The sequence below is a fragment of the Strigops habroptila genome, chromosome 5 (assembly GCF_004027225.2).
Source record: "Strigops habroptila isolate Jane chromosome 5, bStrHab1.2.pri, whole genome shotgun sequence".
Lineage (NCBI taxonomy): Eukaryota > Metazoa > Chordata > Aves > Psittaciformes > Psittacidae > Strigops > Strigops habroptila.
This window is the reverse complement of record NC_044281.2, coordinates 42,888,711-42,905,813: the sequence shown is the minus strand read 5'-3', so window position 1 is coordinate 42,905,813 and position 17,103 is coordinate 42,888,711. Positions and strand designations below refer to the sequence as shown.

General features: G+C 41.3%; 1 protein-coding gene across 3 annotated transcripts in view; it reads left to right on the top strand.

Annotated features, from left to right (window-relative positions):
- The window catches only part of GALNT13 (polypeptide N-acetylgalactosaminyltransferase 13), a 153,031-nt gene that overhangs the window by 59,288 nt on the left and 76,640 nt on the right, over positions 1-17,103 (top strand). For all 3 annotated transcript variants that reach the window (XM_030488320.1, XM_030488318.1, XM_030488319.1), the window contains exon 4: positions 6,791-6,959. In XM_030488320.1, coding sequence (XP_030344180.1) covers positions 6,791-6,959 — 169 coding nt within the window. The remainder of the gene's footprint in view (positions 1-6,790; positions 6,960-17,103) is intronic.

The following is a 17,103-nucleotide window of genomic DNA, read 5'->3' as shown; positions in this document are numbered from 1 at the left end:
TTAGAAATCTGGAGTATGAATCAAAATATGGTATTCTAATTAAGTTTTCAAAGAAGTGAATTAACCTGGTATACGGAAATAATTTTCCCAGTTATGTCAGCCTATAAATCCTCACTGTTTTTTCACATGCCCCCTCTCTCTATCACTGGAGCTGGTTTGGAACATTGTGTTGGACCTCTGTTTCCAGGTGCCCATGCTACGGGCTGGGATGCGTTCCAGCTCCCTGAATCCCTGTCCCACCTGTGCTGCTGTCTGATTGATACCCTCTTATCTCCATCATCCCCCCATTGCTGCTGTCTGTTTGATACCCTCTCAGCATTCCACCATCATGGATACATGGAGGGTTCCTTCTTCCTTCTGGAAATGGGCAGGTTTCCTAATTTCAGGATTTCTAAACTTGAGAGAATCTTATTTACATTATACCGACTATTAGTGCAAAATTGTATTAGTGAACTGAACTGGCAGGAGATGCTCTCCTGCATGCACTTTGCCAGCAGGATAACTGGGCTTTCACATTGCAGGTCCTCCTGTGCTACCAGAGCTATCACTGAGATACACTGGTGAATGGAAGCCTTGTACAGTGCTTTTTGGGTAAGATCTTATGCAAAGCAAGTCGAAGGCAAATGACTGCAGGAAGTTATTGCTGTTTGTATGGTCAAAACCACAACCTGTCCCAGTGCTTAGAAAAAATATGAAGTGCAGCATGAGACAATGTGGCTGGCACCTATGTCTCTTAAGCTTAGGAAGGTATTGTACAGTAAATAAATCTCAAATTCCTGAGAAGTGGTTTGAAAGACCAACACAAGCCCGCGGAGACCCATCAGCATGGCCAGATCACAGAGTGAGGCAGAAATATCAATGGAGAGTGAAGCGTGATACTGAGGTGTTGCCTAAGTGTAACAGCAAGAAGGAAGCCTGATAAGGAGGGAGAGGTGGGGTTTATTGTAACAAAGGAAAAGCAAATAAAAGATGAGTCCAAGTTTTTTGTTTCCTGTTTGATTTTAGTATTCACTAAAACTTTCAACTTACCAGCAGCAGAAGCACTCCCAAAGTATGTATGGATCAGACATGCTAATAAGCTGATTGCTTGACAGCCAGGTAATTTTTATACAGAAAAATTAAATACATCTCTTAGCTTCTTCCGCACTGGTCTCAAGGATTGCATCTGTCCCCGAGTGCCCCCTCATGTCCCCATTACAGTTGCAAGTTATTTAAAATGCTAGCCTGCAGGTGAGCTCAAGTACTTTGAAAGATGACAACACTACCTGTGAGGTAAGTTGGGAAGGGCTGCTCCTCATGGGGACACACAGCTCTCTGTGGGGTCAATCAGCCATTTCCATCAGGGAAAGAACCTGGAGGCAACAAGGGCTGGAAAATTTTGGACCTCTCTTAGATGGAGGACTTGCGTAATTTCTTCCAACATCTGGGCAGCCCCTCTGTGCTTTACTACTGCAGAGGGACATAGTCGCTCCCTTCTGAGTCATTGAAAGGCAACGATCTTCACAATGCTGTTGAAAACGTGTAAAATCTGCATATAGAAGGTGTTTTGGACAATAAATTCTAAGTGATATTTTCAAAGATGTACTCTGTAAAGCAGTTGCTTGCTGTGCTTGTTTTAGCTTATGAACACCGATACTAGTGAAGTAATTCATAATCAGCAGCAGCATTCACTGATTGTTGCCTTCTTTATGATACATACATCCTGAATACTTCAGAAACCTATTTTTTTTATCCTCTAGGTGAAGAGATTTTGTGCTATGTTTATGTTCTCTGATTGAAGAAGTGTGTGTACATATGTTTTGCATATAGATTTTGGTATGGAAGCTCGAATACAAATTTGGTATTTCATAAAATAGTCTGAAGAGTTTGATTTGAAGTATGCTGTACTAGTTAAGTACATTGTACTTCTGAGGAAGAGGGTAAAGCAGAACGTAGTGGTGAAATGACAGTATCAATATTTCAAAAAACGATAAAAATGTTTTGTTTGCTTTGGATACATAAGGGATCACTTGATAAAAATATTTATAGTGGCTTTGTGCATTTAGAAAGCCAACCTTGGTGACACACCTGGTGTTGGAAAACTTCTGACACCATATTTAGATTCTCAGATCTATTCAGTGCTAGCAAAAACACCTTTTTCTATGAAAAGCTTGGTCAAATTAAATATTTGCAAGAGGTCTTCATTTGCTAAATATTCCTGCCCCCTATGGTATTTTGATGTTTACTTGGTTTTTGTTTTAATATTTTACATGTTGCTTGGAAAATGGAAAGTGTTATTTTTCCTAAGTTGAATATGGCTGGGTTGCTGTGTGCTTCACGTCTCTTGAGTATGAGTCAGCTGAGCACTGTTTCTTATAGTCTCTGGGCTCAAAATTTGTTTATTCAGATATGGGAGAGACATTGCAAGAAGGTCCTGGGTATGGATTTGAGTTACATCTCTGCAAATGTTAGTGTGTGTGTGGTTGTTAGTTCATAAACCATGTGCATCTTCTCTAAAGATTTAATAAATTGAGGTTGCTGCATTTTAACTGTAGCAAAATTAAATATGTTTCTCCATCACAGACATGTTTAAGCTGTGATTGAAATATAATCTGATAATACTTTGCTCTGAATAAAACCATGAGGGTGGAAAGGCTGTTAAGGACATTTCTGATTAGTATCATAATAAACTTCAGGACAGGAAAATCTTTTTGAAGTTCTGTCTTGATGGACCTTAGTAAACAATAGAAGATGATAGAATCTTGTAACGAAAATTAGTTTTGCAGATGAAGGAATATATAACTCATGCTTTCAAGCAGAATAAACAAGGTTTCAGGCTGAGCTTAAACTGAGTCCCTGTGAAGTTATGTTCTGAATGAGCTGAGGTTCCTAATGAATTTACAGAGAGTTTACACTGGAACAAAATGTCTCGACAGCTGTCTTCCTAGTATTTGGGCTTAGAATGTAAAACCCTTCATTGCTGGTATCCCACACGTTTCAGGGAGATACAGTTTTGTTACTTAGCTTATGACAAGGAGAGGCAGCAATTTACTGCTATGCTAATAATGGGTTGCTCCCCCCCCCCCCCCCCAAATAATTTGTGTTAATGAAAATTTTCTGATTACTGCAGGAGAAGATTGTCACTAAGGTATTTTTAGCCAATCCCACAGTATTTCAGCAGAAGAGAAAAATATTTTGGCATGCTTCCTTGCTGTATCAGAGACCTTTTGGGTGCCTCATGATGCTCCTCCAGCTTTCATGCCATGTGGCAGGTCATGGCAGGAGATGCTCTGTCCTCTCTCCCAGGGTCCCATGCCCTGCCCTGCCCTTCACAGGCTGCAGTGGTTCACTCAGATCGTGATCCATATGGCTCCCTGCCTGGGCAGGCAGATGCTGCATGTGCAGTGTTACGAAGGTGATCGTGGTCTTCTGGGTATGGTCTGTGAAGTCCTTGGAGCTAATAGAGACCCTTAAATACAGCTTCAGAGGCAGAAAACAAAGAATTCCTCTTCCAAAATGTTATCACCCTGAAGGACACCACAAGGACAAACTTCCTCCACCTTCTCATTGCACTGTTTCCTCTTTGGAGACATTAATCCCTATGTTGAGGAACTCCTTCCTATTACACTGTGTTTCTGTGCCTCTTGCCCATTTTCCCATGGTTTCAGCAGTCAGGCTGCCTCTTTTTGCCTGCTCCAACCTACTGCTCAGATAAATTTGTGCCCTCTGCTGCTTCCAGCAAAAAGGAGGCAAAATTTATTTTCATAAACAACATTTGCAGCTTGAGGGACCAGCTCTTCAAATTGCAGCCTTTGAGGAGTCTCATCGTTTCTCCAGGAAGTGATGATATAGCAGAGATTAATTACCAACTATTAATCCCAAATATTTTATGTTCGTATTACGTGTTAAATAAATATCCCTTATGAAATGGTCTGAGGGGGAATTTAATAGTGTATATAATGTATAATTGTGTGTGTGTGTGTGCAGTGCAGGTTCCCAAGCAGTTCTGTGGATGAGGCGCAGCATCGTGTGAAGAAGCAACTAAAACCGCACACAGCATGGCTAGATTCTTCTTGATCTTTCTTTCTTTCTGGTGGCATTTGACTGAGATATGTATTCTCTAAGAGAGATTAGGGATCATATGGAGCAGTGTAGTCACAAATTCCTTTCCCTAAGACAGGTGAGAGGAATCAGCAGCTCTGCTCAGATGTAGAGGATGGTTTGGGTCAAAAGGGACCTTAAATACCACTTAGTTCCAACCCCCCTTGCCATGGGCTAGGACTCCTTCCACTAAACCAGGTTGCTCAAAGCCTTGTCCAACCTGGCATTGGACACTGCCAGGGATGGGGCAGCCACAGCTTCTCTGGGCAACCTGTTCCACTGCCCCACCACCCTCACAGTGAAGAACTTCTTCCTGATATCTAATCTGAATCTCCCATCTGTCAAGGGAGAATCTCACATTCTCCCTTGTCGCATCCCTACAGGCACTTGTCAGAAGCCCTCTCCAGCTTTCTTGTTGGCCCCTTTAGGCACTGGAAGCTGCTCTAAGGTCTCCCCGGAGCCTTCTCTTCTCCAGGCTGAACAAGCCCAGCTCTCTCAGCCTGTCTCTGTAGGAGAGGTGCTCCAGCCCTCGAGCATCTTTGTGGCCTCCTCTGGACTTGCTCCAAGACATCCATGTCCTTCTAACACTGGGGGCCCCAGAGCTGGATGCAGCACTGTAGGGGGGGTTTCATGAGAGCAGAGTAGAGGAGAAGAATCCCCCCCCTCAACCTGCTGGTCATGCTGCCAGTGATGCAGGCCAGGACGTGGTTGGCTTTCTAGGCTGCAAGTGCGCATGGCTGGGTCTCGTGAACCACCACCGCCAAGTTCTTTTCCTAAGGAGGGCTCCTACTCCAGTCTCCACCCAGCCTGTATTTGTGCTTGGGTTTGACCGCAATGTGAAAAAACATGTCTGAGAGCATCGCCAGCATGTGTTTGATGCCCATGTCACAGCCTGTTTAGCTCCTGGGTGGATGCTGCCGACCCCAGCAACTTTAACCCCTGAGGTTATTGTCCTTTGGAAATCACGCTGGGTACGGAGGGCTTCAGAGTCACCACATTTAAGGTTTATGTGTCTGTCTGATCACAGCTTCATCTTCTTGTGTAATCACAGCTAATAATTTCTTCCTGTGGCAGCATACAAAGGTGCTACTTCTGATCAAAGGGAAGGATAAAAAATATATCAGGTAATACTGTAAAATGTTCTTTGCTCAACTGAAGCATAATCTAGAACTGCAGAAACAAAATTTCTGTGCCTGGCATCTGTAATATTTATTTTTAAAAAGCAATTTTATGTAAATTTCTGCTAGGTTCTAGCAAGCCCTGATGTCTGATTTGCTTGGAAAAGGAATAGATTCTTCCTTAAAAAGTCACTTACCTGTGCATTTTTTTAGAAAAGGCTTTATTCTCTTAGGGTTTTTTTTGTTGTTGTTATTGTAAAAATAATTACTCTTCAGCTAGGGAGACGCCTTCATAAGTAATGGCCTTTCAGGATATTGAGCATCAAATTTCTCAGAGTAATTTTGAGACTAAAGATGAAAAATTAATGTGATGGCAGAAAAATAAAACCAAGATCCCTAGTGCACTGTGCTAGTGCTGGCATATGATGCAGAAGTGCACAGTTTGAAGGTCACAGTGAGCATCGGTTACAGCCCAGCACAGACCAGGGATGTGTGCGACCCTCTGCGAAGCTGCAGGCGTGGCAGGGCTCAGTTCAGCTTAGTCATGAGAGCAGCAAGCACCAGTCATCACTGAAGACTAATTAATGAGTGTTAATTAATCAACTTCAGTTAAGAGGCTGATTGAAAGCGTGAATGTGAAATAAGTTAAAAATTCAGGTATTTCTTGTTCTGTTGGTTGAAAAAGCATCTGGGTAGTAAGTAGTTGGGGGGAAGCTGCATGGTGAGGTGGGAGAAGGAAACATGATGATTCTGTCTTCCTTTGCCTACAGCTTTTGCTTTAGAATAATTATAATTATTTGTACGTGGGATGTCTCCTTTCTTTTCATAGACTGTTTCCTAGAAAGGCAGTCTGTATCTCGCTCATTTTTGTGTGCTTGTATGAGATGATACCATAATTTTCATTAAAGTTTCAAATTGACTGTACAAATATTTCTCCAAACTAGTCCTTAATAGTATGTAAAAGATATTCTGTTAGGGTGTGGGTGCTATATTTTTCAGGATGGATTTTTTTTTTTTTTTTTTTTGTCACTGAAGATTAGTTGATTTATTTACTTACAGGAATGGGATTGTGCTGTCACATGCCAGGTAGTTAAACCTAAATGAAAAGTAAAACAAGTTGGTTAGAATTAGTCTAATATACATGTTCTTCAAATATTTTCAATAGCTATAAAAGTGTTTGTCAAACCTTTTCTACCTGCAGAATCTCGCAGAGAATCTAGTGGTGTGCTTTGTAATCCTGGTGTAAATCTCAGGAGAATAGTCATTGAGATTACAATCAAAAGCTGCAAGGGAAAAAATCTGCAGGATTTAATAATTTTAGAAAAGAACTGGATGTAAATTTGAGTCCAGATAGAGATAAAACCTCGCAGTGGAGCATTACAGCTCTCAGTGGGATTTATTTTTTTAGTTTGTTTGGTTTTGTTTGTTGGTTTCTTTGGGTTTTTTTTTTTTGGGGGGGGGGGGGGTGCTGGGGTTTTTTTTCTTTTTCTTTTGCAAAGGTTCCTGTTGTAGGAAAATTATGTAGCCTGCTCATGAAGAATAAAGTTGACGCCCACATCCTGAAAGTTGACTTTTGCTATTTTGTGTTGCAGCTGTTATTTCTCGAAACCAAGAAGGACCTGGAGAGATGGGAAAGGCTGTGCTCATTCCAAAGGATGACCAGGAGAAGATGAAAGAACTGTTTAAAATCAACCAGTTTAACCTTATGGCCAGTGACTTGATTGCCCTGAACCGGAGTTTGCCCGATGTGAGATTGGATGGGTGAGTCCCTGCGGGATGGCGTGTCTTGGTGCCATTCGCTGAGCCCGCCTCCAGCCTCCCTCCAAGGCAGGAGAGTTGTCTTGAGGTTAATTAATGGCTGTTACTAGCAGTGGTTGCCTAAGGAAAAAGAGGGGAGATTTAGATTGGATATTAGGAAGATGTTCTTCACTGTGAGGGTGGTGAGACACTGGCACAGGTTGCCCAGAGAAGCTGTGGCTGCCCCATCCCTGGCAGTGTTCAAGGCCAGGTTGGACGGGGCTTTGAGCAACCTGGTCTAGGGGAAGGTGTCCCTGCCTGTGGCAGGGGGCATGGAACTCTATAGTCTTTATGTTCCCTTCCAACCCAAACCATTCTAGGATTCTATGATTCTAAGGAACCTATTGGAGAGTGCAGTAGGTTTTACTGGTTTTACTGGTTCCAGATTTGGCTTCTAATGCAAGCTTTCTTAGGGAAAAAGTTACTGCATCACAAGCGTTATTATCCTGTGCAGTTTATTTTGTGAACAGCTAAAAGATTGTCAACTAGAGCTATTGGTTTGCATTGCAACACGTAACAAAATGCCTTCTGGTGTGTCTTATGACCTGGAATAATTTAAATATGTTTTTCTTCAGGGAAAACTTTTATTTCTAAAGTTTTAAAAAGGTAAAAACATCATTGTCTGCTTTATAAATGTTCACAACTATGCTGTCAGCTTTTAAAAATTGACATTTTACTGCTGATAAAGAGAAAATGCTACCGATACCAAAAAGTACCTGCAGGATGTTGTTTTCTTCTAGCTTTATCAATAGACATTTCTGGAATAATCAGAATTTTATAGAACATGTTTCAAAATGTTTTGCAGCAATATAAAAGCTGAAGGAGGTTTTGTGGTTGGGGTTTTCGGGGCAGGGGAAGGGTGTTGTTTTGTTTTTAAGTGTAGTAACTTATTTTTTGAGTGAAGCCTGGTGTTTGTGTGGTGACTTTGAGACTATGGAATAGCTTGGGGGTGGGGAGGAGAGAGGGAGTGTTTCACTGTGTCCACTGAATTTTTTTTTTACGGAATTTACAGATCAATTTTTGCCGTCACAATAGTGGGCTTGTTTTTGCACGTGTATGTGATGTGAAAGTACAAATAAATGTGTTTATTTCCATTTAAATGAGGACTCCGATGGCTATCTAATTACCCTGTAACAAGTATCAGTACTTTAAAAAAACAAAAAGTCTAGCTCTGTCGTATACATTGTTTTCAGCCAGAGAATTTCCTCCTGTCTCCCAGGAGCCGTGTTAAGCTGCCTGATGGAGTCGGCTCTAAAGCAATTTTATTTAACCTGAAATTTTTGCATGAAAGATTATCTAAACTTAGATACTTTTGGAAGTAAATTTTTAGAGGTGGGATTTTTTTTCTCCCCTTAATTTTTATAGAAACCTGATGTTGATTGAAATTTATCTTTTTTCCAATTCTTTTTTTTTTCCCTGTTCTCCTTCACCTGCATAAATGGACTGATTTATAGGTACTGTAGCTTATAATAAAAATTGAGAGAAATATAAGCATATATATTGAATATAAACAAGTGGTCAGGTCTTCTAAAATCTCCCATTACTGTTGCTTTTTCAACTGAATTGTCACTTATCTGAAATTTTACTGCTTATGCTTTGTTTGAAATTAAACTCTTCAGGTTCCCATGAAATTGAAAATCAAATAAATACTTTGTTTACTGGAATTTATTTGTAAATGCCTGCAAATAAAAAAAGTAGAAGCATTACTTTACCAACAAACCATGTTCACAAGCAGCAGAAGTGATGCTTCCCCACAACGTGATCATTTGTAATTCAGTCCATTCTGGACAGCATCCTCCTTTCCCCTGTTGGAAAGGAGCTGTTGGAAACACAGCATGTGCTGAAGGAACCAGTGAGGTGATCAACTTCATGGGCAGTTCTGATCAGTCTGAGGGAGATAAGCCATTTAATACCAAGAGAAATCTGTCTGCATGCATTTTCTTGATGAAAAAGTTCTGTATACTTTTCTGAAAGGACAGAATCATCATAGAATCGTCATAGGACGGTAGAGTTGGAAGGGACCTTAAAGATCAGGATCGGCCCTGAGGAGCTCCGTATTACTGCTTGGATGTTGGCAGGTTGTGCAAAACCTGGGAAATGGCCAAGCTGTCCTTCGTGTCTGTAATGGTGCTGGGGGATTAAAGGAATGAAGGGCATTTATACAGGACTAATTAACTCCTGACATGACTTGACCTTTTTGTTGTACCTATCTCATGTTAACATTTCGCTGCATGTAAATGGTATTTTTGCGTTTCTCTGAGTGTTTGCCATGCTGTTAGGTTGCAGTCTCTCTTCTGGCAGCTCGTGCAAGCTGAGAAGGGTTGCTGCGCTGTAAGGGCTGTGCAGGGCCCTCTGCAGTGGAGAGTCAAATCCACTGGCAGCAGTCCTGAGCATGGCTGCTTCTCTCTGTCTTGCATGAGGAGACCCTGATGGATACAGCAACTCCCAGTCCTTGGCTGGTTTAAGACTGAGATACTGGAAAAGCAGCTGAATGCCTTTTTCCCCGTGATGTTGTCTTCTTGCTCCTGGTGGTGTCAAGTGGAGGCTTAAAGCAGAAAATGATGTGTCTTCAATGAAAATAAAACCTCAGCTTTCCCATTATTCCTGTGCTTAGAAGGTTTTGTGAATTCCAACTGTGGTTTGACCCCAAATGCAAAATATCAGCTCCTGTTGAGATTCCCTACTACCTTTATATCTCTGTGAGAATTATTTAGATTTGTGTGTTAAAATATGATGCCCATTTTGCAAATGAATGTCTACAAATATACGTAAGAATTCTGATAAGAAACAAAAAGCCCAAGAAAAAGTTGAGTCTTGGTGTAATTTCTCATTCTACTGGTTGACTCTTCAGTTATGCTACAGTGCATTTATTGGCAAAGCCGGTGGGAAGAGGGCAACGAAAGGGATATAATACACTGTCAAGGTAGCTTTTCCATTGTTATGGGGTGTATATGTGTATTATATATAGTATGCATTATACACTTTTGTATATATTATTTTTATATATATTATAGAATATATATAAATATATATATACATACATACTTATATATATAAAGTTATATATATGTGTATGTGTGTATGTGAATCAATCCATTTCCATTCTGTTCCTTTTCTGGCCTTCCTCATTCCTTCTCCCTCTTTGTTCCTCGCTTACTTTTTTCCTCATGCAGGCAATTTTCTCCCATCTTCCCAATGTGGGTGTGCAGGTTTCTCTTGCCTTGCCAAGGCTGCTGCTGCCTGCACAGCAGTTTACATGTACTTCTGGGAGTTAGTCTTCAGTGTGCAAACTTGGGAGTGAAGATCAAAGATGCTTGTCAGTCCTTCTTGCTGTCCTCCAGAGCATGGTACTCTATCCCCCAGTGGCAGATAGTAGCAGGGCTCTTGCAATTTGGGATTGCTGCTGCTGTTGTGCCTACTGAATGATCAAAGCAGTGCTGTGGTGAATGGAGGGAGGGTAGGTGTCATAAGAGTCAACAAAAGAACACATATTTCAGAGGAAAAAATATCTGAGGGAATGTGGGATTTTTTGTTGTGTTTTTTGGGGTTTTTTTTTTCCACATTAGCAGATGAAAAAGCCCCTGAGACATTTTGTGACTCTGCTTCTGATTAAATGTTTGATGACTGTGAGCTAATTCTGGGTTTACACTGCAACTACAGTACAATCACAAGTTACACTGCAACCAGAGTACTTGTGTTTGTAAGATGAAGGAGATTTTTTCCAGAAAGAAAAATGTTAGATTTCTTAAAAATACTTTCATTTTGAGTTGCAGGAAGACAAGGAAAGCTGGGTTGGTTGCTGGCTAATGAGAAATTCCCTTTACAGCATTGTGAAATAAGGCTTCTGGCTCTTGCCAGGTTCTTCTTCCAAACAGGAAGGTTTAGGAACAGACCTGATGGGAAGTCCTGACCTCCAGGGAGTCACTGGAAGTTTGCTCTGACTTCCACAGGAACGAGGTGTCTCATCAGGAGACCACAACCCCCCCTCCTGTATGCTCTAACGAAGCAGAATGGCCAAGACCCAATGCCACTATCACACTAACAGTATAACTTGCATCCCGTTGCATCTAGTGTTACCTACCAAGGAATGTCCCTTGATTACCTGAGTGGGTAATGAGCAACTTGAAGATTTTAATCAGTGTCAGGTCTAATTTGAAATAGCTATTGAGTCAACCTCAAACTCAGTTTAATTCAACAGAGAAATGTTTGATTTTATTTCTGAGTATTTTCTCTGGCAAGGGAAGAAATCCATCTTCAGTCTTTTCTGGATGAGTGAGGTTGCAAGTGCTATTCTGCAAATTGCTAAACCGTAATAATTGGATTTTCTTACTGAAATTTAGGTTGAAGTTAACTATTGCATTGTATTTGTGTGTGTATATGTGCTTAGGAGCGTACATTTTTGATCAGAAACAAACTCTCATTACGATTTTCTAAGTAGTAATCTTAAACTTGGTGCTGTAGTTTTGTGTTGGCTTCTTCAAAGCAAAAACCTTGGCAGGCGGCCATGGGGTGGGGGAAGAAGCCTCTGAAGAAGTGGTGTAGAAGTGTAATTGCTCCCTGTGAAAATCACCTATGTGAAACATCTGTGAAAATTCTTTAGTGCCTCAAACTCCATGTTACAGGGCAGGAAGCTTTGATTAGATGGTTGGGTTTTTTTGGTTTTTTGGGGTATTTTTTGTGAGGCCCCTATTTGTTCTTTATGCAATTTTTTTTTTCTTTTATGCAATAAAACCAATAAAAATGGTTTTATTTTGTGCTGTTCACATCTAATCCATTTGTCTTGCACTAGAAAGTATTGTATTAGGGTTTTCTCCAGCTCTAAGTCATGGTGGATGGAAGTATGTAGGAGGTCCTTTGTTGTCACATTTATCTGCTTACAGCTTCATATAATTAAAAGCTAATTTATTTTTTAAGGGTTTACTGTATATATGCAGTTATGCATAGAGAATCTGTAAACCACTCATGGACAAGTAAACTCAGGGGAAAATCAGTAATTAGTTGAAGCTAGAAAATACTTTGAAATGACAGTTTAGAAATTATTCCACCTTGTTTGGGATGGGGGTGAGCGGGGTGAAGGAAAACTCTCTCAGAGTGACTGCCAGTAGGGGGAGAAAGTATATGCAGGTAATCTGTATAATATCAAAGCCAATTCCCAATGTATAAATTACCTAAAGACTGTTAAGATTAAAAAAAGTAATTCTCCAGCAATGAGAAAAACATGTCTGAGTCAACAGATGGCTTCTAAACTGGATTTGTGAGTCTTTCAGCTGTACTTTCATATAACAAAAGGAACAATTAGAATTTGATGCCATTTCCCTTTTGCTGCTGTTTCTCTCCTAGGAGCTGGGCTTTGATTCTGTCCTTGCTTCAGCTCTGGTGCCGCTATGCCAGCTGGAGCAGGGGCAGAACCTGCCCTGGGAGCATGCCTCAGTTCCCGTTAGCTTAGCGAAGCTCAGGAAAGGAGGGGGCCACATTTCCAGATAAACATAAGTTGGCATTTGCAAAATGTATTCTCACTGTGGAGCGCCTTGATATATTTTGGGAAATTCCACTTGAAATATCTTCTGTAAGCATTTGGTAGCTGGTGTCTCTAAATGCAGCTATAACGAACCAAAATAATATACTAGGTTTCTTATTCATTACTATTGTGACCATGTGCCTTGGAATCATAGAATCATAGATTCCTGGAATGGTTTGTGTTGAAAGGGACCTTAAAGATCCTCTAGTTTCAACCCCCCTGCCATAGGTACCCACAGCTTGTCTGGGCAACCTGTTCCAACTTCTCACCACCCTTATAGTAAAGAATTTTTTCCTAATACCTAATCTAAATCTACCCTCTTGTCCTATCACTACATGCCCTTGTAAAAAGCCTCTCTCAGAGGACCTTGCCTCCTTCCCATTGTATCTTCTCTCAGAGAATCCGTAGGACAACTGTCATGCGGCTTTTCCCCCAGACCTTTGCAAATGGGAATGATGACTGGTCTTAACTGAAGGTTTTGATTTGCACAGCTTGCTTACCTTTTAAAAATGTATGGGTATTTCACATTTTAAAGCATGTCAAGGTTATCCATACTGCAAGAATAAGCATGTTCCTAGTTTTCGCATAAATACCCTAAATGGTATAACAATGATAGGTTAAACTGGCAGGTACTTAGTCCTTGTGTGGTATGCACTTTAGGATACATACATGTTTAAATACATAGTATTTAAACAGAAAGGATGCATGTTTTAGGTAGATTGATCTTTTATCAGTTCTGCTTTTTCTTCAGCAGCTTGTCCCAGGACCATCCCACTGTGTAGCCACAGGATGATCCTGACCTTTCCTGGCAGCAGAGCCCACCCTGTCTGGTGCCTGTAACTTGATTTTATGATTTGATAGCGCAAGGCTGTTCAAGCATGAAATTGCTTCCTTCATGTAGAGTTGTCCCCTTGAGCAAGTCAAGGCTCAGGAATGGATGGTTACTGGGATTGCTGCTGTTGGCCCAACCAGTTGTTGTGAGGAACAGAGTTCAGGTTTTAGATGTGCCTGTAAGGGAAATGTTGGAATGAGTCTCTAGATTCAGTTGAGAGCCTGCAAAATTATATTCAGCAGCAAGAAAATCTAATCATATTTTCTTTGCTAAAATAAGAGTCCTTAATGATTAAACCTTGTTACACTTTTTTTTTTTAAATTTATTTTTTAAGTGAGACAAACAAATGCCATCTCAGCCTCTTAGATAATGCTTCTACAGCCAGATCATAGGATCCTAGACCGGTTTGGGTTGGAAGGGATCTTAAAGATCACCTAGTTCCAACTCGCCTGCCGCAGCAGGGACACCTTCCACTAGACCAGGTTGCTCAAAGCCCCGTCCAACCTGGCCTTGAACACTGCCAGGGATGGGGCAGCCACAGCTTCTCTGGGCAACCTGTGCCAGCGCCTCACCACCCTCATAGTGAATAGATTATAAATACAAGTTTAACCAGCCATTGGAACAATCTCCCAGGAAAAGTGGTGGACTCCCAAACATTGGGCACTTTGAAGATCTGGCTGGACAGGGTGCTGGGACATCTAGTCTATGTCATACTTTGCCAAGAAGGGTTGGACCAGATGATCCTTGAGGTCTCTTCTAACCTGGGATTCTGTGGTTCTGTGACAAGTTCATTTCTGCAGGCAGCAGAGCACTGAACAGTCAAAGCAATAATGATCCTTGGTTCAGCTTTTATTAGCAGGTACATAGGTAGCTTTGGCATATGCAGGGTATCTCCAAGCAAAAATAAGGACCCATGAAAAGCATCTGCCCGAGGCCATCCTGGCCGTGCCACAGAAGCTCTCGCCACCACCCAGAAGAACTACTCCTCTCTACGCTATGTTGTTTGCTTTTAATAGAATCAAAGAATCATTTAAGTTGGAAAACACCTTTAAGATCATTGATTTTAAAATGGAGTTTGGGGTTGAAAAGCCCGAGGAAGAGTTGATACTCAAGGTTATACCTGAAGCTTTATCAGCTTCAGATAGCTGAAGGTGTGAACAAAGGGTCTGTTCTCCTACAAACTGCAAACCTGTTTATACTCTGTAATGAAACCCCAGAGAACAATTTTCATAAGGTGTTTTCACATCCATCATCTGCTGGATATAAAAATTGGTTAGCTACAGAGTATTTTGATACAATAAAATTTAGTAAGACAACGTTGATGCAATTCCAACATAGTTCTAGTTTCCTGTGAACTAAATTCCTGTTCAATTATTTTCTATTTACCTTCCACTTGAATAAATTTCAGTTTAAAATATGAGATGGAATTGAAATGAATTTCTTACAGCAGAGTTAAAGCTGTGTGTATTGAAGTCATCATAAAATCTTAGAATGGTTTGGGTTGGAAGGAACTTTAAACGTCACTTAGTTCCAACCCCCCTGCCATGGGCCGGAACACCTTCCACTAGACCAGGTTGCTCAAAGCCTCGTCCAACCTGGCCTTGAACACTACCAGGGATGGGGCAGCCACAGCTTCTCTGGACAACCTGTGCCAGTGCCTCACCACCCTCACGGCGAAGAACTTCCTAAGATCTAATCTAAATCTCCCCTCTGACAGTTTAAAGCCATTCCCCCTTTTCCTTTCCCTACAGGCCCTTGTCAAAAGCCCCTCTCTAGCTTTCTTGTCGGCCCTGTAGGCACTGGAAGCTGTCTCCCTGCAGCCTTCTCTTCTCCAGGCTAAGCAAGCCCATCTCTCTCAGCCTATCTCCATAGGAGAGGTGCTCTCTGCTGTGGCAGAACCTGCTGCAGCAATGTTTCTGCAGAGAAATGCATTATTTCTCTTATTGGGAGAGGTTGTTCTCCATGGAGCTCCTGGACATGGACTCTTCTGCAGGTTCTTCAGAACCTAGAATTGTATGTGGCTGTGGCAAAGGGGCAACATAACAGATCAAGCTTAAATTAATGCTATTCTGGCAGGGCATGCAAACATTTGGGCAGTCTTTTCATCTGTTCATAATACTGTACCATACATTTAATTTTCACACTTTCAGTTTCCCTAAGTAACTTACAGATTTTATTTAAAGTAGACAGGAGGATACTATTTCAGGCAATAGGATTTCATGTAGTACCAGAGTTATCACTTACTCTAGAAATAAATTATTGCTTACTGAGGGTAGTTAACTTATATTCCAATGTGTGACTTTTATTTTAGAAAGCAAACCCAGAACCCAAAGAGGAACAGTGGTGATCTGCACATGGCACAGTTAACAGATTTGAAAGCTGAGTTTCTGATAGTGGAAGTATTCTCTAAATGTGGTTTTTCCATAAAAGTGCTGGCCAAAGGCCTGGCTTTGGAGACATCTATAGGATGCTCTAGATGGCTGGAGTTGTGCCAGTGCGGCATTTGGCTTCTTGTGAGGTACCTGGTGTTTCAAAACCACTTTAGCAAAGAGAGGTGGGGGTTGTGATTGCCATTCTTCATGGAGGGAAACCAGAAATGGTCTTCTGCTACCGCTGATCATTGAATAAGCAGTTGTTTTGCTGGAATATTTTTTTAAAATTCAGTGCACCATTTCTTATGTTCTTAAATCCTGCTCAGGATTGGACAGAGATGGAAATACTTGGGAGTATTACCATGAATACCAGCACTATCCCACTGGAATAATGTAATATTCAAGTGTGCTCTTGAAAGCCAGGTACAGCAGAGCACAAGTAACATTTGTTATGTGCCATTAGCACAGAATAAAACAGCATGATATGCCTTGGCATGTAATCAATATGCATTGATATGATTTGGCATCTTGTGAGGTATCGGAATGAGATGGGCATGTTTCAGGTCTACAGGGAGATAAAGAAATGTGCCTGGCTGGCAGCTTTGCTGATGCATAGGAAAAATCTCTTAACCTGAAGGATTTTCAGGCACTAGAACAGGCTGCCTAGGGATGTGGTGGAGTCACCATACCTGGAGGGATAAAGACATGTCAATGTGGTGCTTGGGGACGTGGTTTAGTGGTGGACTTGGCTGGGCTAGGTTAATGGTTTGACTCGATGATCTTAAAGTTCTTTTCCAACCTAAATGATTTTATTACCCATCTCTACTACGCTGAGTAATAATTGAGCACCAAGGCTGTGCATGCTGACTTGCTGTCAGGGGGTACTAACATGGGGGATGATGAGAAATAGCAGGTTGCAGGCTTTGTACGTTTCATAATAACAAGAGATATGCCTGAATTTCAGCTCTGAATTTCTACAAAGTTATGGCGTGATGCTGGAGAAAGATGAGGGGTAATGAGCACAAGTTACACCTGGGGAGATTCTGGTTGGACATAAGGGGAAAATTTTTCACAATGAGAACTACCAGCCATTGCAATAATCTCCCCAGAGAAGTGGTGGACTCCCTAGCATTGGAAACATTTAAGATCTGGCTGGACAGGGTGCTGGGCTATCTAGTCTAGGTCATGCTTTGCTTAGAAAGGTTGGACCAGATGATCCTTAAGGTCCCTTCCAATCTGGTGTTCTATGATTCTGTGAAATGCTATGGGTGAACACACAGACAGATGCCCAAGATGCCAGTGTTGGTGATTAGTGCTGATGGGAAATCTCTCAGGCTGTTACTGAGCATTTCTAGAGGGCATCCAGCAGCTCAGGAACTGTTAGAC